This window comes from Cyphellophora europaea (assembly GCF_000365145.1).
Source record: "Cyphellophora europaea CBS 101466 unplaced genomic scaffold supercont1.9, whole genome shotgun sequence".
NCBI classification, from domain to species: Eukaryota; Fungi; Ascomycota; class Eurotiomycetes; order Chaetothyriales; family Cyphellophoraceae; genus Cyphellophora; species Cyphellophora europaea.
In genome coordinates this window covers 248,536-269,453 of record NW_008481815.1, presented here as the reverse complement: position 1 = coordinate 269,453, position 20,918 = coordinate 248,536, and the positions used below count along the sequence as shown (strand labels likewise).

Genomic DNA, 20,918 nt, shown 5'->3' with positions numbered 1-20,918 from the left:
CGACCTCTCCTATGACCCGCTTGACCACTTCATTCCTTCTCTTATGCAGCTGACGAGTCTGTCTACACCTCCTTGTGTCCATGCATCCCATTGGGGAAGACAAGTTCCTGTTGAGAAGTTGAATTTGGTGGCGTCGGCGTCAATATCACTTGCATCGCTGCCTGCATGGATGTTTCCAAGGTTCTGCAGCCGGGCTATGCGAACGACTTGGTCTTGCATCCATATGATTTGGCCGGGGCGTATCAAGTGGCTGATCCCGCCGATGTCCTCGCCGCTCGCATTACCAATCCCCTCCGAGACAAGGTTGAGCACATGGGTAAGCGTACTGAGGATGTGCCAGGGTCCTTGCACGATGACGTGGTTGGTGTGCTCTCGTAATGACATGAAGTCACCATTTCGAATATATTCCGGCAGCTTGGGGTCAGACCGATTGAAGTCATGGAAACTGGGGAAAGAAAGGCTTGTGTCGATCAGGTCGCTGATAGCTGCCACTGTTTGGCGGTTGCCGAGGTGATATGGAACGCTGTAGCATATAGAATCAACCAATTCTTGAAATTCCTGGTAAATTCCATATCCCCCGTCTCTGGTGGAGTTTGTAGACACTGTGGCGACGTCGTCGCATGCCAGTTTTTGTGGAAGGAGTTCCATGCAACTGATCCTTATCTTCAGAACCATAAGACGATAACACCGCCAAAGATTCCAGATGGACGCCACCTGAACGGAAGGGTAAATATCACAACCACTCATATAGGTTGGAACAGAACCACGAGCGATCATCGCTGGGAGTGCTTGCAGTGGATACCACTCATGTGGAACACACCGAGACCATGCGATAAGATCCGTGTAAATTCTTTTGGCCTCGGAATGTGTCTTTTCAAGCATCTGAGGCCGCGCCGGGACATTCGAATTCTTCTGTAAATCGCCTGAGAACAGTTGGGTGACATGGTGCCGCAAGTTGGCGATGGAGACTCCTATCAAGTCAAGTTTCGTGCTAGCATTCTCAGGCACTACGTCCCAGCAACCCAAGCACATTCGCACCGTGCGCTGCCCCCGAATGGCGGAGGAGACTTCAGTGTGTAGGATGTGCGATAACAAGTACCTTTTGTGTTGTGTACATATAGCATCTAATCCATCCTGGGTAATCAATGCCACAGCACCGTCATGATGCGTGCTTTTGGCTGTGTATTGTTCATGAACTGCTGTAAGATTCTCCTGAAGTTGTAAGATTAAAGCAGCCAGGATGGTTGCGTAGCTTTTCCTTTCTGTTGGGTCTTCGATGGCCCTTCTTACACGCTCGATGGCCAGTCCTTGATAAGTCTTTGTGACATGATTGTCGTTGGCTTGCCGGCGGAACATCGACATGGTCCAGATGGCTATCGAGCTGACAGCCCGCGACATGGCAGAATCATGGTGCTCGACAGAGATGCTCGGCCCAATGAGTTCAAAAAGCCCACGCGAGGAGCTACAGCCCCGACCTGTCGTCACCAGACTTGTGAGGAAGAAAGATATGGCCAGACTTTCCTTGCTGGGGAACAGAGAGCAGATAAACGGGGACTTCCGGCTGCTAGAACGGCCAAATAGCGCTGATTGGCATCCTTTGTAGCCTCTTGGACAAAATTTTCTGGACTGATCTTTGAATCTGATCTTTGCAGTCGCGCTTTCATAACCTCCACATTTGTAACCTAGACGTATACACTGTCGACAGCTAGGCTTTTCCTCGTCGCACTTCACTCGCCGAGTTTTGCATGTGCGACAGCCTGCTGAAGGACCTTTGTATACCATTTTCGCCTTCGATATTAGTATCAAGAAATACAGGTGGTGTGCAGCTCCCGAACCTTGCGAGCAATTGTTATGGGCATACATTCGCGTTAGGCAACAAGCTTAAAGCCTAGTGGACGTTGCGGCCGTATTTATGGGGACTTACCGATCGCCGCCGTGACGGGTAAAAACCATTCCTAGACTAAACCAGCCTCGTCGCAAGGTATTCCCATATGTAACAAAATAGATAATTACGTTCTGAGGCTTGGTCCATCCTAGCCCCCAAGAGGAGACCTTAGTATGGCTCTTCTGGAGATCCAGGTACACGGAATGAAGACAACCGTCATCTTGCCGAGCAGTCTAGTACAATGTTCCACATGACTGACTATTACAGGGGAACTTGTCTAGTAAGCTGCCTTCGAACATGTTGCGATACGGCCGAGCGAGAAAGCAGGTGGTCAGCGGCATATTAAACCGCCCAGTATGTCTCTGAGACTCCAGAACTCTTCATATTCTTGGTCCATGGTCCATACGCAGAGCCATCAAATTCATCAGTCACTCAGTCAAGCTCGCCCCTCATGAAACCCTCATCCGCTTGCATGCTCGGAACGACTATTGCCGCCCTTCTCTCAAGCACGACTGCTCAGGAGTCGCAAGATGAGCACCCCGTGCTCCTTCTCAGCGAGGACGAATCTTTCCATTTCGAACTGCTGGTACCTCTAGGTGAGGCCATTTACAGCGGTGCAGACATTAACCCTCTACTTGCCGCGGCCAAAACAATCACCCCTGGTGATTTCGACAGCTTCAGCGAAGTCTTCTACGACCTTGCCAACAAAACAAAGCTTCAAGCTGAAGATCCTGACAATGCGTACGATCTCGTCAACGTAAGAGATACTTGGTTCTCAGCGGCGACGTACTTCCGCCGTGCAGACTTCTACCTCCACGGGGACTGGGAGAATCCACTCATCAATACCCTTTGGGATGAGCAGCTTGCAGCTTTCGACATGGGGCTTTCGTCGCTGCCCCATCCGGCTCATCGGGTCCAGATTCCTGCGGACAACTTTACAATTGAAGCTATCTGGTACGCGCCGTCTTATGACAACAGCACGCAACGCCCGACCCTCATCCTGGGCAATGGTTACGATGGTGCTCAGGAAGACTTGTACCATACAGTTGTTGTCCCAGCCTTGGCACGCGGATGGAATGCGATCACATACGAGGGTCCCGGCCACCCGAAAGTGCGCCGCGAACAGAATATTGGTTTCATTCATAACTGGGAAGCGGTAATCACCCCGCTAGTTGATTACGTCCTCTCTGAAAAGGAAGGAGTCGTCGATCCTCTCCGGCTGGTGCTGTTCGGGTACTCTATGGGTGGTTATCTCTCTGCACGAGCAGCTGCCTTCGAGTCACGGCTGTCTGCTGTGCTTCTCAATGGAGGGATTTACAGTCTTTACGATTCTTATTCACCTCAACTGCCGCCTGAAGCTCTGGAACTCTTCAACGCCGGCGACCAAGCAGCATTTGACGAGGCGGTGGAGGCAATGCGAGCTCAGCCTGATCTCGCCAGCAATGTTCGCTGGGGCCTCGAACAGGGACTATGGTCGTTTAACACCAGGTCTGGGTTTGAATTCTTCGAGAAAACTAAAGAATTCACGATGGAGGGCATCATCGACAAAATCCAGGTGCCTGTTTGGATCGCAGATGCTGAGTTTGAAGGCTTTTTCAAAGGACAATCAGAGTTGGTGCATCAAGCTCTCGGTGATCTGGCAACGCTTCATGTTTTCGCAGACACGGCCGGGTACCACTGTCAGGTTGGAGCCTTGCAGGAGCTCAATAGGGCTATGTTTGGTTGGTTACAGAAGACGCTCTACTAAGGTGGGCTTCCTTCCACATGGATGTTGGCTTAAGCGTACTTATCAAAGAGGCGACCACTCCTCTCCACCAAGACCAATTGTCGGCGGTGATACCAGGATTGAAGATGGGGAAAGCGGTCGGCTGGACAAAGCCAGGGTGATATGCAGCAAATAGGACAATACTATAATAGGCTGCATACTAGCAAAATATCTATCAAATCCCCCTCTTTTACTGGTTCGTTCGTTTCTCAATGCTCATAAGAGTCTTATTCTAGCATTACTTGATCCTTACTCTCCTCTTGCAACAGCTGAGACTGATTTGAAAAGGTTTAGCAATGGTTACAGGGAGGTAGAGAAGAGAGCAGAGAAAAAGCAGCGGAAGTATTGGTGCATTCGTTTTCCATAGCAACGGTCGTGCAGTCGGAACACGGATAAGCGGCGGTAGGCGGCGAGGAAGAACCCAGAGTAGACTGATGGTTCCGAAGGTAAATCTTCGTGTGACCGGGTTCCGTGTTGATTGTCAACTCCGAACAGCTCTGGCAATGGGCAAATACGTGATCTAAGGCGGCGGAGAAAACAGGCATCAGCAGGCTGAAAACGGAATATAGCGGAGTCTGTCCAGCCTCGTAGCCAGAACATGCAAGCTAAAGGCGCCGCGGACGAAAGTGTCGAAATAGTCATACACAAAAGCCTTGGGATAGGAATTTACGATTGCCGCGTGACAGTGTACTTGGTTGACGTGGAGGACGTTTAGCATCTCCAGGCAACAAAGGCGAAGTCGCTAGGGGTCTTTCGCAGTTAGTACCATTCTCGGCAGGTGTTGATATTAGAGTAATTTTACATCACAGGTCAATTCCGCGAGTGCCGGGCGGGTGCCTGGCTACAGCTTCCCGGCTCACTACACCCCCTACCACGGCGCCCCCAGGGTTCGGCACGTGCCTGGTCTCCATTAGCTTCGCCTTTCACGTTTCCATCAACCACGTCGAGCACGGTGCTCTTTGAAGCCGAATTCGAGTCTGGAAGCGACGAGCCTTCATCGTGAGTGCCCAGGCTGAATTTCGGCGATGCTGGTAAGTTGTTTATGTGAGGGGCATGCAGGTTTCAGCTAGCCATCATCTCGTAGCTTCCCAAAAGTGACGATCTGGGCGCCGCCTAGTTCGTACCCCGTCCAAGCGACGCATGGCATTTCAACGCCACATCGCCCTATCTTGAACAGCTTGACGCATGTTTGACGTGCCTTCCTGTTTGGTCCGTCGAGAAAGCATGAGGAACGGCATTAGAAGGCCTAGACCATTTCTTTATCTCAACTCGACTTAGCCCCCCTCCCTACCACTGGACTACCACGCACATGCCGCACTCTATTCTCCTCTCGTATCACATTGAGTGCGTTGTCAGCTATTGATACTCATTGCAGACATGGCTGGCTGGGCTGATGAGCTGAAAGGTGCCGTCAAGAAATTCGGAAAAGGCGAGAGACGTGATCAAGGTACAGCTGCCCACCCGATCATACAAAAGCACCCTTCGAAGCCTGGTCAATGCCTTCTCAGTCGCGCACGAACGCCTCGACTGACACCATGGCAGACCAGAAACCTTCCGCCAATGGCGTTGCCTCGCCTAATACCGCTACTATCCCCAGCGGTACGAACAAGAAATCAGAGAGCCAGGTTCTTGATGCTCTCAAAGCCGTCAATGCTCGCAACATCGATACCCTTGCTGATGTCGCCCTCCATGGCCTCGAGGGCGGCCCCATCGACGACAAGACCTATCTTATGGAACGCATAATCCAACTCACCGCCGAGCTCCCCCTACACGACCGAGTCAGTGACAGCCTTACGAACAGCCTCCTGACTCAACTGTGGAACGATCTCGAGCATCCCCCCAAGCGTGCCCTAGGGTTCGACTTTGCCTTCCGCAAACCAGATGGCTCGAACAATAACATGATGTTTCCCCATGTTGGCAAGGCAGGTCAACCATACGCCAAGACAGTTCAGTCTACTCGGATGCGCCCTACGTCGCTACCAGATCCTGGCGTAGTCTTTGACTCAGTCCTCGCCCGAAAGGATTACAAACCTCATCCCAACGGCATCTCAAGCGTTCTGTTCTATCTAGCTTCGATCATCATTCACGACTGCTTCCACACCAGCCACGATGACTTTGCCATCTCGGAGACGTCTAGTTACCTCGACTTGGCCCCACTCTACGGGTCCAATGAAGAACAGCAGCGATCTGTCAGAACCTTGAAGGACGGAAAGATCAAGCCGGACTGCTTCTCAGACAAGCGCATCCTTGGTTTTCCTCCTGGCGTTGCGTGCTTCTTGATCATGTTCAATCGGTTTCACAATCACGTCGTTGCGAATATCGCCAAGATTGATGAGGGTGGTCGTTTCTCTCATATCCGCAGCGGTCGAAGTGGCTTCAAAGGAACTCCCAAAAAGGATGGAGCAATGCCTTCTCCTGAAGAGCTATACGATGAGGCTCTATTCCAAACTGGCCGCCTAGTGACTACGGGCCTCTACGCCAACATCATCCTGAAAGACTACGTTCGCACCATCCTTGGACTCAACCAGGTTGATACACTGTGGAATCTTGACCCTAGATCCGATGAGGGAAAAGCGATTTTCGGAAAGAAAATCCCAGAAGCAATGGGAAACCAGTGTTCCGCCGAGTTCAACTTGGTCTACCGCTGGCATTCATGTGTATCGGAACGTGATGCTAAATGGACTGAGGACGTCCTTAAAGCTATGGGTCAGGGGAAGGTACCTGAGGGTCGCGATTTCGTGGAAGCCCTGAAGGTATGGGGCGACAAAATCCCAGCAGACCCTGCGGCACGCACATTCGAAGGCCTGAAGCGTCAATCCGACGGCAGTTTCTCGGACGATGACCTTGCTGAGATCTGGGCCGCGAGCGTTGACGATGTTGCAGGGTCCTTCGGAGCGGCCCACGTCCCTCACATCCTTCGCTCGGTCGAGATACTCGGCATGATGCAGTCTCGATCCTGGAATCTGGCCAGTCTCAACGAGTTCCGCGAGTACTTCAAGTTGAAGCCCCACAAAACCTTCAAAGACATCAATCCTGATCCACAGATAGCCAAGCAGCTCGAGCGACTGTACGGCCACCCAGACAATGTCGAGATCTACCCTGGTATCGTGGTAGAAGCTGCCAAGAAGCCTATGAAACCGGGCTCTGGCCTGTGTGCCAGCTACACTACATCCCGCGCTGTACTTTCTGATGCGGTCGCCCTCGTCCGGTCGGATCGATTCCACACTATTGACATGACTCCTCAAAACCTCACGAACTGGGGTTACAATGCCGCCAACTACGACTTGGACATCAATCATGGCTGCGTCATCTACAAGCTCATCCTCAATGCCTTTCCGAACCACTTCTCCAAGAATTCAGTATATGCCCACTACCCGATGGTCATTCCCGACAAGAATAAACCTATTCTTAGGGAACTGGGACGGGACGGACTGTACAGCTGGGAGCGGCCAATCGCGAAATCTGCCGCCATCTCCCAACCCTCAGGCGCCATTGGCGCGGCAGCTCTGTCAGATTCGGCCAAGTTCGACTCTCTGTGGGCCAAGCGATCAACTCGCTTTGGCGCGCCATCTACGCCTGCAAAAGCACAACTTCCGCTTGCTGAAGTTGTCTTGAAGAACGACAAGTGGCAGCCAGATACCACCAAATGGTACACAGAGAGCATCGAGCGCCTGTGGAAGGAAAAGCAGTACGAGCTTGGTGGTGCACAGCAGATTGATATTGTGAAAGATGTATTGAACCCGGCTCACGTTGGCTACATCGAGACTGTGCTAGGCATCCCTTTGACGGAGAAGGCCAAGGAGCACCATGGTCACCAAGGACTTCTCTCGTTGCTTGGTGAAGTCTTCGACCATGCGTTCGGCCGTCCCAAGCCCAGCAATCTCAATGCTTCCACCCGCGACGGAACCCATTGGTTGGCCGATGCCATTTCATCTCACCTGGGACGAGGATCTGACTCCAACCAGGCGTCCTTCGCAAAGCAGGCGTTCGCCGACCTGGCCAAAGCCGGCGACGATGTCAAGGCAGCTGCCTGGCAGGACGTCATCCCAACGTCTGCGCTCATGCTCAATACCCTATCTCGCCTCTCGGCCCAGACCTGCGAGTTCTTCCTTGATGCAAAGGAAGAAAGACGCAAAGTCGAAGCTGCTGCGAAGGCGTCGGACTCCAGCACCCTGAGCAGATACGCGCAGGAAGCTACTCGGCTCAGCTCCAACATCACTCTTGCCAAGAAGGCTACTACCGAAGTGCAAGTGAAGGAAGGTTGGACAAGCCTGTCTACCACCACGGTCCAACCCGGCCAAGTTGTCGTTGTTGATGTTGCCAAGGCACAAGGCGAGGGCTTGAAGGGCGCAGACTCGTTCCGTCTGGACCGCGAGGAGTCTGCGTACTCGATGAAGGCGTACGGGCCCGAGGTTGACCTGGCGTACAAAGTCACCTACATCTGCAACACCGTCATCACCAAGATCTTGGCACAGCATCCAGACATCAACCGCGCCCCGGGCCCGCAGGGGCAGATCAAGAAGATCAAGGACGACTTTGGCACCGTCATGTATCTCAATGCGGAGGAGTCGCAATATGTGCCGTATCCCACGTCGATGAAGCTGCGGTGGAAGGCGTAGGGCGCCGGGACAGAGAGCTTGCATCGATTGCTGGAGGAGGAGGGGCGCGGATAGGATGAGAGGCTGTAGCGAGGGCATCACGCAAAGCTGGATTTGCGGCGCTGATAGCGTATTCTTAACTTCAAGATGATATGAGCTTATTGATGCTTGTGTCTGACCTTCCGAAATGCTTGTCTTAGCATCCTGGAGTCCTCAACGGCTATGCCACGCCTGCCGCTTACATGCTGCATTAGAAGCAGAGGAAGACTGCTGTGGTAAACCCTCGGTCGTTGAGTACATTTCACAGATATCATTCATTGGAGTAGTCATCGTACGCATCCTGAGCATGCACCCCTCTGAGCAGTACTTGGAGCTTTTGCCATGGAGTCGCCGTCCAAGTCTCGTCAACAGCCTGCTTCCCCTCTATCTATGTCATCGTACAATGCGTTCCCGAATCGTTACCTGATCCGGACAATCTCGCCCGTTCGCACGAATTCCACCCACAAGCCCATCAGCATCTTCCACCCCGTTTCTTCTCCATGCTTGCGACCACAGTCTCGACATGCTCAATCTCTCCCACAGCAGGAGTTATCCTCCAACTCGCAATTGCTCTCTCGCTACTGTTTCCCCGTCTTCTGTTTCCGCTTCCTGACTCTGCCTCTGTTTGCGCGTCTCAGTCTGACTTCTACTTCCACCCCAGCCGATCCCCAGCGGCCAGCTTCGCATTATCGCCGGACGGGCCGGAGAACGCGGGGCGCCGGCCCCCCGGCTGAATGTGAGTCGCACCGGCGCCGCCACACTGCTCACATAGGCCGGGGACGTTGATGGCGCTGGTGGTCGGGCCGGTGCACGGCTTGTGCTGCTGCACGCTGGTGCAGGGCTGGGTGGAGCGGGCGACGGGGTGGTTGCAGTTGGCGTTTTGGACGGTAGTATGGCACATTTTGGCTGTTGGTGGTGGGTTCGGAATGAAGGGTGCTGAAGATTTGGTGTGGGTGTTGTAGTGGTGATGGGGGGTTATGCGTTGTGCTAGGTGGGCTGTGGACGAAAGTCGTTCTTGGGTTTCAACGGGGAGGTTTGTAAACAGCTTTTGGCTTGAGGCATGACATAGAGCTAGGGGTTCCGCAGCTGCCCGGCCGTGATAGGACCTACCGTTTGGCTTGGTGACGGACTCATGGTTTTGTTGAATACGTGTCCTGGGGTTATGTGCGAGACATCGCAGCCATTGTCAAAAGTGATGTTGTCTCAGCGCTGAAGGCAGTCAGGCTGGAAACGGTCTCGCAAGACCTTGCACCAAGACTTGCCTCGGGTGAATCACTGGAGACATCTTGCCGGCCAGACAGTTCCAACGCACTATCGACAAGTTAGATAGAACGCGTGTTGATGCATATATCGTCTATGAGAGGCAGCCACTCGATGGACGATAGGCAGCCCTGAGCGTCACTTCCCATGGCGACTATGCCCACCACTTGGTAGTGACGGTCCCAGGCAAGGCACGGTAAGGCGAGGCAAGACGAGTAAAGAAGGAGGCGAGGAGGCGAGAAGCCTACCTACCAGATGTTGGTCGATATTGAAGGCATTAACACCAAGCCACGTGACTACGCGCTCAGCCTCGTCGCGCCTGCCGGTGCCTGGCTCTGGCGGGAAATACGGATGCGCCTTTCGCTGCACTTCTACGATTTCCCATGACAGCGGCCTGTGGTAGTCGTTACATCTGCTATGCTTACAATTGCACGAGTAGCGCTCTATGACACGTTCCAACCACCGCGAGAGCATGGTCCTGGTCGGCATCGGTTTACTGACCACTTCCTCGCTACCCCACCTCAAGTCCGCTTCCAAGTGCTAGAGACACAATGGCCGACAAAGAAGCCAATGTCTTTGTGATCGATGTGTGCCGGTCCATGGCTAAGTGTCACCAAGGTCGGGAACAAAGCGACCTCGATTTCACTCTACAGTATGTCTGGGACAAAGTTTCTGGCATTGTGCAAACTGGTCGCAAGACATTACAATGCGGAATTGTTGCAATGGGCTCTGATCGTACCGAGAATAATATGCAGAACGAGGATGGCTACTCCAATATTGCTGTAATCCAGCCGATAGCTCAGATCCTGCTTCCGGAGCTACAGCGCCTACCCAAGCTCCTTAAGCCGAGCAACACCCCCGAGAGCCAACGAGACCTGCTCTCGGGCATTATCATTGGTGTCGATCTGATCTTGAAGCATTGCAAGCACCTGAAATACAAGAAACGTCTGACAGTCTGTACGAACGGTGTAGGCCTGCTCGACGATGATCAATTGCAGGCTGTCGCCGATCAGATCAAGGAAGAAGGCATCGAGCTAATAGTTCTCGGAATCGACTTTGATGACCCAGAATATGGATTCAAGGAGGAAGACAAACCGGCTGAGAAGGCCAAGAACGAAGAGGCTCTCAGAGAGCTTGCTGAAGGCTCTGGTGGTATGTTCGGCACCATGCAAGAGGCCGCTGAGGGCTTGTCGCGACCCGAAGTCAAGGTCACCCGACCGACTCCCACGTATCGAGGTGTGCTACGATTGGGAGACCCAGAAAACTACGACACAGCGCTGGCAATCGAAGTCGAGCGATACTTTAAGGTATCGGTCCGGAAGCCACCTACCGCGAGCTCCTTTGCCATCAAGCAGGATACATCGGCCAGCGATCTTGCCAACGTTGAACAACATTTTCAATACACTGTCAAGAACGAGAATGAGGTCGATGGAAGACAGCCTGTGGAGCGCGACGACTTGGCCAAAGGCTACGAGTACGGCAGGACGGCGGTCTACATATCGCAAGCCGACGAGAATATCACGAAGCTGGAAACCTACTCCTCATATGACATCCTAGGTTTCATACCGGTAGAGAACATTGAGCGCTACATGATCATCGACAACACTACTATGCTTGTACCGCAGAAAGGAAACGACAAAGCGGCCTTCGCACTGTCATCCTTTACACATGCGCTGTACGAGCTTGGCTCCGTAGCTGTTGCTCGCTTCGTCAAGAAAGACATGGCCGAGCCTGCCATCACACTTTTGTCACCACTTGTTGAGCCAGATTACGAGTGCTTGATCGAGAACACACTGCCATTCGCAGAAGACATCCGCACATACAGGTTTCCGCCATTGGACAAGGTGCTCACCGTTTCCGGCAAAGCACTCAAAGAACACCGCAATCTACCCAATGACGACCTCTTACAGTCCATGTCAGACTTTGTGGACTCAATGTCTCTGATTGAAGGCGAGGAGGAATTGCTTCCCATGGACGACACTTTTTCGCCGGTGCTTCACACCATCGAAGGTGCCATCAAGTATCGCGCCATACACCCCGACCAGGCACTCCCACCTAAGCCTGAGCTCTTCTCCAATTACTCTCATCAGCCAACTCATCTACAGGAGGCGGCCAAGCCTGCGCTTGACCGACTCATCAAAGCCGCCGATGTCAAAAAGGTACCGCCCAAGGTCAAAGGCCGCAAACGATATCGGGAAGCGGAGAAGCCTCTTTCCGGCCTAGACATCGGCGCTCTTTTCAAGAAAGAGAATCGTCCAAGGACCATCTCTGCAGACAACGCTATTCCCGAGTTCAAACAACAATTCGAGAACCCCGATGATGAAGGCAAAATCCGCAATGCGGTCAAACAAATGCAGTCCATTGTGGAGAAGCTCGTCACGGACAGCTTTGGAGACCAGAACTACGCACAGGCGGTCGAGATGCTTTCCGTCGTGCGGGAGGAGATGAAAGAGCTTGAGTTCCCGGAGATCTGGACTGAGCTGATGGATGGCATCAAGAAAAAATTGAAAGAAGGGAGACTAGGAGGCGATCGGCGGGAGTGGTGGTATCGCGTGCGCATGGCCCGGCTTGGTTTGATTGAGGAGACGGAAGCCAAATCTGGGGAGGTGTATCCCGGTGGGGCGAGCAAAGAAGAGGCGCAAAAGTTCTGGCGGCTCGATGACTGAAAATTGAGGTGGGCTTGTGAGAGAAACATTGCGAAGAAGATGTGTGAAGATAGGCAGACGCAGATTGTGCTGGCTGAAATGATACCCATGTTTGACGACCCAACAAGACTTGCTCACTCGCATATTGCTTGAAGTCTACCGATGAGATTGATCCACCCTGTCACGAAACGCCTCGCTTGCCCATGAATTGCAGTTGACATTCTCCTTTGACCGCGACGCCCCTTAGGAATTTCGATTCCATACCTGATGCCGCACAGCAGGCCCGGCCCCGCAGCCAGAACCCTCACTAGCTGATCTTGCCGACCCTCTTCTTCGCAACATCAATCTTGCCCTTGACGCGATCGACATCCTCGTCCACCATGCGCAGCAGGTCGTTCTGCACCTCCAACTCGTCGTGAATCTGCGTGCCCAGCTCCCTCTGGCGCTGCACGATCTTCCTCAGCTCCTCCACGTCCAGATCCTGCTCGGCCATCCGCTGCTTCTGCAGCTGCAGCACGCCCTGGTTGTCCAGTTCGCGGGTCTCGGCCGTCTCCTTGCCCAGGACGCGGCCGCCGGACTTCGGCTTGTTGCCCCCGCCGGACGAGCCGGTGGTGCTGGCGGCGGTGCTGGACAGCAGGTTTGCCTTGTCCGGGATGGCGGCTACGGCCGAGTCGAGTTTGGACTTCTGCGTCATGGCGCTGAGCAGGCTCTCCAGGCTGTCCTTATCTTTCCTGGCCGAGGCCATCAGGTCTTTCCGCCGCCGTAGTTCCCCCTCGCCTAGTTTCTGACTGCTTTTCTGGATCCCTGTCAACCCTTCATCCAAGACCCCTATCATGCTGCCTGCTTTGACAAGACTGGATTTAGCCGCCGCGCCCGCTTCATGCTGTTTCTGTGGCGTGGACGCTTGATCTCGAGTTGTGAGGTGGAGACGTGCGTCGTGCAGATGCGTTTTGAGGTCGCGATGGCAGTCGAGCCACAGGACGGGGTCGGTTATGGGGGCATTACCTGACGTAGGTCCGGCGACGAATGAGTGTAGGGTGTCGGCCTTGGAGCTGTTGGCCGAGGCGAAGGATGAAGGGAGGTTGAGAAAAGCACGCCAGACAGAGGTGTTGCGCCAGCGCGTGTCAGGTGTGGTGTTGATCGTCTGTAAATATGTTTCTAGACCTTGCCGCCGCTGTTCGGTGAGCTCCGGATTGTTTACGGTTCTCGAGAACCAGGATTTGGCAGGCAGGGTGGCTGGCGGAGACTGGCCGGTGACCGAGGCGAGGGAGGAATGCAGGTCGACGAAGTCGGAGTAGCGCTTCTGGACATTGTAGGATCGAAGTGGCAGGCGAAGCGTGATGTTGTAGATTGTATGTAGTTTGGGCTCGCTACGCGTAGAAGCATTTGGGATGGAAATTTCCACGGTGGGTGCCATGCCGGGACACGGATGCGAGACGATACCAATGATCTGAAGGCACGCGTCCCGTAGATTCGCGAAACAGGACGAGACTCTTACTATAGCGACAGTGCAGTGGTCGATTGCAGTGTCTGCGAACGACTCACGCGCCGAGGAAGAAGTGGGCGCCTGCAGGGTGACGTCAAAGCAAACTTCCAGGCAACTGGTTTCAGACGACCAGATGCTCAGGCATTAGTTCTTGGAACGCGAACACGCGTGATCAGGGGACTTGTTGATCTCTTAAGATCTCCGCTGCCGTCGAGATACCATGAGCAAGTCCGGTCCACTACTCTCATCGCCGCCATGGGCAAACCACCACCGCTGCCACCACGCAACCCCTCAACCGTGAGCGTTGCGAGCTCTGAGTCGGAGCTGCATCCGCCGTCGTACGATCGCCATCTCAGTCCAGTCCCGACAAACAATTCGCCCTATGGAGGTGGCTTCGACGACCCCCGAGCATCTTCACAGCAGTCTCTGCGGCCCGCCGAGTCCGCCACCGACGCACAGAGGACTCTGCTTCTGGTTTATATCCACGGCTTCTTGGGGGACGAGACGAGCTTCAGAAGTTTCCCGGCCCATGTCCACAACATTCTTGCAGTGACCCTTGCAGAAACCCACGTTGTTCACTCAAAGATCTATCCACGCTACCGGTCCAGGAAGAATATAACCTTCGCCCGAGATGACTTTAGCAAGTGGCTAATTCCCCACGAGTCGCCGACGACGGACGTTATTCTGCTCGGGCACAGTCTAGGAGGCATCTTGGCTGCCGAAGTCGTTCTACTACCTGCCAAAGATAATCCAACCAAATTCCAAAACCGCATTTTGGGTCAGGTCGCATTTGACACCCCGTTTCTGGGCATGCATCCTGGCGTTGTTGGAACAGGAATCGCCAGTCTGTTCCGACCGGCGCCAGATCTACCGAAACAAGAAGACTCCAGCGCAGACATGTCGCCGTTATCCACTCAGACCTCCACTTCTGGACTCTCAGATCTCTCACTGAGTCCTTCCGATCCGAACTACAACCCCACCTTCTTCAATGATATTCGCCTTGCGAACCGTCAGGGCAAATTGGAGCGCGGCTGGTACTTCTTCAACAAACACTGGGGCGAGCTGACCAAAGCCTCGAAGGAATATGTGACCTCACATCTCGAATTCGGTGGCTGCCTCATGGATTACCCTGGGCTGCGCAGGCGGTACGATGCAGTCCGGGCACTCGAAGACATTGACGAATTCGACCTTAGGGGCAAACGGCCAAGGGTACGGTTCGTGAACTACTACTCTGCCAGCACTGGCCGGATCAAGGAGCAAAAGGAAGGCAGCAAGAAATCGTCGCCGGTACCAAGCCACAACAACTCTACACTGCAACTCCCAGAAGACTCCAGCTCCCTTACACCGAACCGAAGCGGAAGCCCTAGCCCCAGGATATCTCTCGAGGAACACCGTGATGGAGAGGTAGTGCATAAAGAGCTCGACGAAATAGCGGAAGACATGGGCACTGACCAACTCACGCACGTGGACCCGCAACAATATAATAGTGACGGTGATGGGTCTATTGGTTGCGGGGAGAAATCGCGTGAAACAGAATCCGATGCATTGACAAGGACTTCCACGAACATATCGACACCACGTAAGATCGACACAGGAAAACTCGAAGATGGAACCGATGAAGTGAATCTGCCATCCTTACCACCCGAGCCGATATCTCCGATAGCCTTTGATCCCAGCACCTGCCACGATCCAGACACGCTGAAGCTTCGCCAGAAGGAGCACGATCGGGCCGTGAAAGCATATGAGCGTGCTGTGAAGGATCGCGAGAAAACAATTCGCGACCGGCAGAAGCTCATTCAGAAACGAGAGAAGGCTGCGCTGAAACAACAACAAAAGGAAGAAAAAGAGCGCATCAAGCGTTCAAACACAATCAATCCGGAAGCCTACGACAAGCAGCTTCAAGAAGAAGCGAAAGCGCCAAACCCGTCTGCAAATTACCAGAAGGATCGCAAATTTTGTAGTCTCCCGTCCAAGATCAACGGCAGGCGAGATCCGACCTGGGTAAGAGTGTACATGGAAGGGATGGACGAGGTCGTGGCACACACGAGTCTATTCTTCATGAGTGAGGCGTATTCAAAGTTGGTTGGAGATACTGCCGAGCGGGTTGAAGGCTGGGTCAAGCAGGACTTGACCAGAAGGGCGGTGATGGAGGCACACTATGCTGTTGATTGAGAATCCAGGTAATGACTGACGAGGAACATGATGTTATGAAAGCAAAGAAAGTAGTAGATAGACACTTGGCAAGGGGAAAACAACGTCTCTAGAGTCCGGCTACAGGTTACGACATGTCGTGAGGCGGCAGAAAGGCAACCCGCATCAGGCAGTGAATTTATGCTTAAATTTGACGCCCAAGATTTTGCCCCGCAGTCGAAAAAAAGGTGGGACGGTGGCATGTTTGGCCATCGATCGTGTGCAGGCTGCCTTGTGTTAGTGACTCAGATCAAGTCAGATCTCACGAACTCTTTCGTATTCCCGGAAATCATTACAGCAACCTCAGCAAGCCTGCTCCGTTGACTCCATCTCGCAATGTCGTCCGAAGAGAAACCCGGAGCCGCGCTCCCTGTCCATGCGAAAGACAACCCCAATGTTGACGCCGAGGGTGCGCCCACCAAGAGTGCTCTAAAAAAGGCGGCCAAAGAGGCTGAGAAGGCTGCAAAGAAGGCTGCTGCTAAAGAGAAGGAAGCGGCACAGCGAGCTGCCCAGCAAGCCGCTGCAGATGAAGACAAAGCGGTCGACAACTACGGCAACATTTCCAAGGCTAAAGAGGCCGATGCTGTCAAGCTAAAGGACCTCACCGATGAGTACGCCAACAAGACAGTCACTTTCTTCGCGCGGGTAGAGAACACAAGATCACAGAGCGCGAAGCTGGGATTCTTGACCCTCCGCGAACAGGGCTATACTATCCAGGCTGTGCTTGCAGCTGCTGGAGACGATGTATCCAAGCAAATGGTCAAATGGGCCCTCCAGACGCCGGTTAACTCAATCTTCCGTGTCACTGGTCTGGTCAAGAAGGTCGATGCTCCCATCGCTTCAGCTACTATCTCTGGTCTTGAGGTCGCTGTCACGAGAGTCTATGAAGTGTCTCGTGCGGTGGACTTTCTGCCCATGGCTGTTCGGGATGCTGAAAAGCCTATCCCGGAGTCAGGTATCGTCGACCCAGAGGACAAAAGCCCGCCTGTTCCTATGCATATCCGCCTGGATAACCGTGTCATTGATCTGCAAGCCGACATCAACCAGGCTATCTTCACCATTTCCAGTGCTGTCGAAGTGCTCTTCACGGAGTATATGTTCAAGCATGGCTCTCGCAAGTTCAACACTCCTAAGCTCGTGGGTGCAGCCACTGAGGGCGGTGCTGGAGTCTTCGCAGTGACCAACTACTTTGGCAAGACCGCCTATCTGGCCCAATCGCCGCAGTTCTACAAGCAAATGCTCATCGCAGCCGACTGTGAATCCGTTTTCGAAATTGGTCCCGTTTTCCGTGCTGAGAACAGCAACACCCACCGCCATCTTACTGAGGTAAGTCTCTCTAACCATGGCCCCGTCCACAATACTGATTACCCCAGTTCACCGGCCTCGACTTCGAAATGGTCTTCAACAACCACTACCACGAAGTCCTCTCCTTCGGCGAGAACCTAATCGTGCACATCCTCACCACGCTCCAAAAAGAATACGCGCGCGAAATCGCCACCATCCAACGCATCTACCCGCGCGCCGGCGACTTCCGCATCAAAGACAACAAAGCTCTGCGCCTGAAGTACGCCGACGGCATCGCTCTCCTCAAGGAAGCCGGCGTCGACACCTCGGAACAAGACCGCTTTGAGACCGACCTCAGCACCGCCATGGAGAAGCAGCTCGGCAAGATCATCCGCGAGAAATACGACACCGACTTCTACGTCCTCGACGAGTTCCCCATGGCCGTCCGACCCTTCTACACGAAAGCCCACCCCACGGACCCAAACCTCTCGAATTCCTACGACTTCTTCATGCGCGGCGAGGAAATCATGTCCGGCGCCCAGCGCATCAACGAGGCCTCCGAGCTGGAGCAGAGCATGCGCGCCAAGGGCGTCGACCCCAACGCCGAGGGCTTCAAGGACTACATCGACGCGTTCCGCCAGGGGTGTCGGCCGCACGCCGGTGGTGGCCTGGGGTTGAATCGCATCGTGCAGTTCTTCCTGGGCCTCGATAACGTCAGGCAGGCGACGCCCTTCCCGAGAGATCCTCAGCGCTTGCGGCCCTAGAGGAGTTTTGGGGGGGCGGGACTGGATGGAATTGGCGTTGCGTGGAGACGAGGCAATTGCAAGATGGTGGGCGGAGGCGAGAGAGCAGGCAGCCCTGGGCAATAGCTTTGAGATGTGATGTTTAGATCAAAGAGCAGAGATCAGATATAGAGAGAGAAAAGAATGGATCAAGTCGGGCAGTGAGTGGCTTTCTTCTCATTTTACGCTATCGTGATGATTCGTAAATGTTGTACAGATTATTCGCGGGCCATGTCGCGCTTACATCCACGCTTCGAGACCCAGTACTTACAACGCCTTGTCTCTCTGACCTGCTGCTCTCGGGTGCCCATCCGGCAGACTCCTCCGTGCCTCACCTGGCACTCTAGACCCTCCGGCTTTGGTCCCCGGATTAGTAAGAGAGTGCCTAACCGGCCTCCTGACCTGCTGCTTCTCCCGCGCCGCCTGCTCCATCTGCCGCAGATACGCCGGCCGCTCCCTCTCGACGACGACCTCGCTCCACTCAACCGGGACATGCAGCGGCCCGCAATCGGCAGCATCCCGCGCCAGGGCCTTGCTCTCCTTCGCGGAGCGGCCTTCTGGAAACGAGCGGCCGTGCTCGTGCGCCCACGCCCTCAGTTGCTCCTGCAGCCACTGGCCGGCGCGCACGGCGCTCGCGACACGCTGTGGCAGACCCTCGCGGTCCGCAAGCCACTTCTCGCGCTTAACGATCTGCCAGAGCTCCCAGCCTTTGACGGCGTGCTGTCTGATCTTGTCATGGAACCGGTTCCACAGGTGAGCTTTCGCTGCGGCGGCTTGGAACGAGTAGCTATCGCCGAACGCCTCGTTCCAGCTCCAGGTCGGCATGTCGTCCGTGTGGCGCTGCACCTTCAGCAGCTGACCGGTCTTGGACACGCAACCCTGTCTGCGAGCCTCGGTCCACACCATCTTCTCCCACTCGTCTTCCCAGTAGCCTAGGCCCCGCACGTACTCCATCTCCTGCACCTTTTCGAACTGCCGGGTCATCCACATCTGCTTCTGCCGTACGATGCGCCGCATCCATGGCGGTGCCCGCCCTGTCTTGTACCGCAGCAGTGGGATGTTGCCGACAGACGTGACGACCAGATGCGGCACGCGACGCTGTCGTGACAACTCCGAAGCAGGCAGCGGGTGTGCCGCCAGTGGTGCATCCACTGGGGGGGTCTGCAGGGTCTTGGAGCGAACCTCGTGTTCGTGCCGAAGGCGGTATCGCAGAGTTCGGGACATAGGACGGGCGCGGGCGCCGTTCTCTGTAGCCCAGGATGCGCGGATGGCGAGATCGTCGGATGTCGCCTTCAGCAGAGTGATTAAGCGACTGAGCGCCGGGGGATCACCGATTGTGGCATTGCGTAGAAGGGCAAGGTGTTCATGGCCCGTTTGAAGAGCGTTGGCGATCGCGGTCCGAGGCAGCAGGCGTGCTGGATCACCGTCACGACGGAACCGAAAGCGGATTATGTCTTTCAGGATGGCGGACGGGAAGGGACTGGAACGGGGTTGGCCATGAGAGGCCGTTGTGTGCGCAAGTTCATCGCATTGGCGGAGCAGGGAGCGGAAGAGGGAGATACCTGTTCGGGTTAGATTTTGACTGGATTGCGCAGAAGAGTTGCGTACATGCTATGCGGTGAGCACTGGACTGATGAGGAACGAACTTGTGACGCATCCGCTCATTGCTCGTGGGTTTAGCTGATGCCGTACAAGTGTGAATTGGAGTTTGGGTCAAGCTGGTCGTTGGGGTTGAAAAAGCGGAGTTAGGAGGTACTTTCGATAAGTCACGTGCTACGAGATCGAGGCAGCAGCAAGGTACCTAGTAACAAGCATCTAGTCCAGACTGGCCAGCTGGTATCAATCCGAGTTCACTTGATGGTGTGAAATGCAAGCCCTTCTCTAGAATGCGGTCATGGCCCCAAGAGACTGTGATGCTTGTTAGGGGAAAATGTGGGCAAGCGAGTGAAAGTAGACCTGGTGGACCTAATTCGAGTCCGCTAACTTTTCCATAGAGCTGGTTGTGATCATGAGATTGTCCTGCGGCTTTTGGAGTGTTTTTTGTTTCCAGAAACATTGTTTCGTTGCCTTTTATCGGACAATATAAGATGATAGCCTCACGTGAAGACGGTCCCAATTGTTCTTGCGCCCCCAATGCATCATAGTCGCTTATGCCATTGAAAAGCATCCATGCCTCCCCAACGCCATGCTGGTTCCGACAAGGCTCTAATCAGAAGGTCGTGCCCTCGGGCGGCTGAGGTAGTTTCTTGTTCTGGGGAAGTGCCATGTACCTGAAATGGTCAGTTCGAGCCTGGTGGGATAATAGTGCCTTGCGTACCGTCTCAGCTCAATCAGAACTGTTTCCATAGTGTACTCACGGCGCCAACTTGCAAGGCACGGAAGTTTTGTGGGATCAACCTGTAAATATCAGCCCAGCTTGAATGATTGTTTCGTAGAAGCTCACCTTGCCGGTTCTCTGATCGACACAAGGAACGTTGATCTTGGAGACGAATTGTAGAACAGGTGGCTTGTCTGGGTAGTCATCTCCGCAATGGATGTTGACACTGTAGATCCGGTTCTCATGTGCGCTCTGGCTACTGGTCAGCTGGCTATTGACTTCAAGTCGGTAGGCCGGTGGCGTACATGAGGAGGTCCCAGGATAGTGCCATTCCAGTTGGTCATCATCAGGTCATCGCCGTCAGCCAGACCGTAGGAGCATGCCTCTGTTCTCATCGTCAGTCAATGCTTCTCACTGACGTGTGACTGTTGCTCAACCTACCTGCGCCCAAGCCCTTCTCGCCTTTCTCTAGTTCTTCGAGCAGTCGGAAGTTACGAGGCACTTTGGCAGACATTGTGACGGGCGTTTCTCCTGCAGAGGGTAGTCTAGGAGAAGGAAGTGTCGTAGCGGTAGATCAGTGAGTTGTGTCGCGGGACTGTTGAACTTGTGAATTGGGGGACAAGTGGGGCAAAGTTGTCAGCCTCGTCCAGCCTTGCCCGGCCATGAC

The 20,918-nt window shown here is 54.2% G+C and overlaps 10 protein-coding genes across 10 annotated transcripts; 5 read left to right on the top strand and 5 right to left on the bottom strand.

Annotated features, from left to right (window-relative positions):
• Positions 1 to 9: 9 nt before the first annotated feature.
• On the bottom strand, positions 10 to 1,398 carry HMPREF1541_08563 (uncharacterized protein; the record flags this gene model as incomplete). The annotated part of the gene is made up of 2 exons (XM_008722882.1): positions 10 to 523; positions 821 to 1,398. 2 exons carry the CDS (start codon positions 1,396 to 1,398, stop codon positions 10 to 12), a joined length of 1,092 nt encoding a protein of 363 aa, XP_008721104.1.
• Positions 1,399 to 1,481: 83 nt separating this feature from the next.
• Positions 1,482 to 1,664, bottom strand: HMPREF1541_08562 (uncharacterized protein; the record flags this gene model as incomplete). Its single annotated transcript, XM_008722881.1, has 1 exon — positions 1,482 to 1,664. The coding sequence occupies one exon, from the start codon at positions 1,662 to 1,664 to the stop codon at positions 1,482 to 1,484; it is 183 nt and encodes a 60-aa protein (XP_008721103.1).
• Positions 1,665 to 2,336: 672 nt separating this feature from the next.
• Positions 2,337 to 3,632, top strand: HMPREF1541_08561 (uncharacterized protein; the record flags this gene model as incomplete). Its single annotated transcript, XM_008722880.1, has 1 exon — positions 2,337 to 3,632. The coding sequence occupies one exon, from the start codon at positions 2,337 to 2,339 to the stop codon at positions 3,630 to 3,632; it is 1,296 nt and encodes a 431-aa protein (XP_008721102.1).
• Positions 3,633 to 5,185: 1,553 nt separating this feature from the next.
• On the top strand, positions 5,186 to 8,269 carry HMPREF1541_08560 (uncharacterized protein; the record flags this gene model as incomplete). The annotated part of the gene is made up of 1 exon (XM_008722879.1): positions 5,186 to 8,269. The coding sequence occupies one exon, from the start codon at positions 5,186 to 5,188 to the stop codon at positions 8,267 to 8,269; it is 3,084 nt and encodes a 1,027-aa protein (XP_008721101.1).
• A 1,829-nt stretch (positions 8,270 to 10,098) lies between these two features.
• On the top strand, positions 10,099 to 12,213 carry HMPREF1541_08559 (uncharacterized protein; the record flags this gene model as incomplete). The annotated part of the gene is made up of 1 exon (XM_008722878.1): positions 10,099 to 12,213. One exon carries the CDS (start codon positions 10,099 to 10,101, stop codon positions 12,211 to 12,213), a length of 2,115 nt encoding a protein of 704 aa, XP_008721100.1.
• Positions 12,214 to 12,499: 286 nt separating this feature from the next.
• Positions 12,500 to 13,609, bottom strand: HMPREF1541_08558 (uncharacterized protein; the record flags this gene model as incomplete). Its single annotated transcript, XM_008722877.1, has 1 exon — positions 12,500 to 13,609. The coding sequence occupies one exon, from the start codon at positions 13,607 to 13,609 to the stop codon at positions 12,500 to 12,502; it is 1,110 nt and encodes a 369-aa protein (XP_008721099.1).
• A 324-nt stretch (positions 13,610 to 13,933) lies between these two features.
• HMPREF1541_08557 (uncharacterized protein) lies at positions 13,934 to 15,850 on the top strand (the record flags this gene model as incomplete). Its single annotated transcript, XM_008722876.1, has 1 exon — positions 13,934 to 15,850. The coding sequence occupies one exon, from the start codon at positions 13,934 to 13,936 to the stop codon at positions 15,848 to 15,850; it is 1,917 nt and encodes a 638-aa protein (XP_008721098.1).
• A 354-nt stretch (positions 15,851 to 16,204) lies between these two features.
• Positions 16,205 to 17,916, top strand: HMPREF1541_08556 (aspartate-tRNA(Asn) ligase; the record flags this gene model as incomplete). Its single annotated transcript, XM_008722875.1, has 2 exons — positions 16,205 to 17,194; positions 17,242 to 17,916. 2 exons carry the CDS (start codon positions 16,205 to 16,207, stop codon positions 17,914 to 17,916), a joined length of 1,665 nt encoding a protein of 554 aa, XP_008721097.1.
• Positions 17,917 to 18,201: 285 nt separating this feature from the next.
• HMPREF1541_08555 (uncharacterized protein) lies at positions 18,202 to 19,591 on the bottom strand (the record flags this gene model as incomplete). Its single annotated transcript, XM_008722874.1, has 2 exons — positions 18,202 to 19,496; positions 19,543 to 19,591. The coding sequence occupies 2 exons, from the start codon at positions 19,589 to 19,591 to the stop codon at positions 18,202 to 18,204; spliced, it is 1,344 nt and encodes a 447-aa protein (XP_008721096.1).
• Positions 19,592 to 20,143: 552 nt separating this feature from the next.
• HMPREF1541_08554 (uncharacterized protein) lies at positions 20,144 to 20,765 on the bottom strand (the record flags this gene model as incomplete). The annotated part of the gene is made up of 5 exons (XM_008722873.1): positions 20,144 to 20,204; positions 20,252 to 20,331; positions 20,378 to 20,503; positions 20,557 to 20,636; positions 20,693 to 20,765. The coding sequence occupies 5 exons, from the start codon at positions 20,763 to 20,765 to the stop codon at positions 20,144 to 20,146; spliced, it is 420 nt and encodes a 139-aa protein (XP_008721095.1).
• Positions 20,766 to 20,918: the final 153 nt, after the last annotated feature.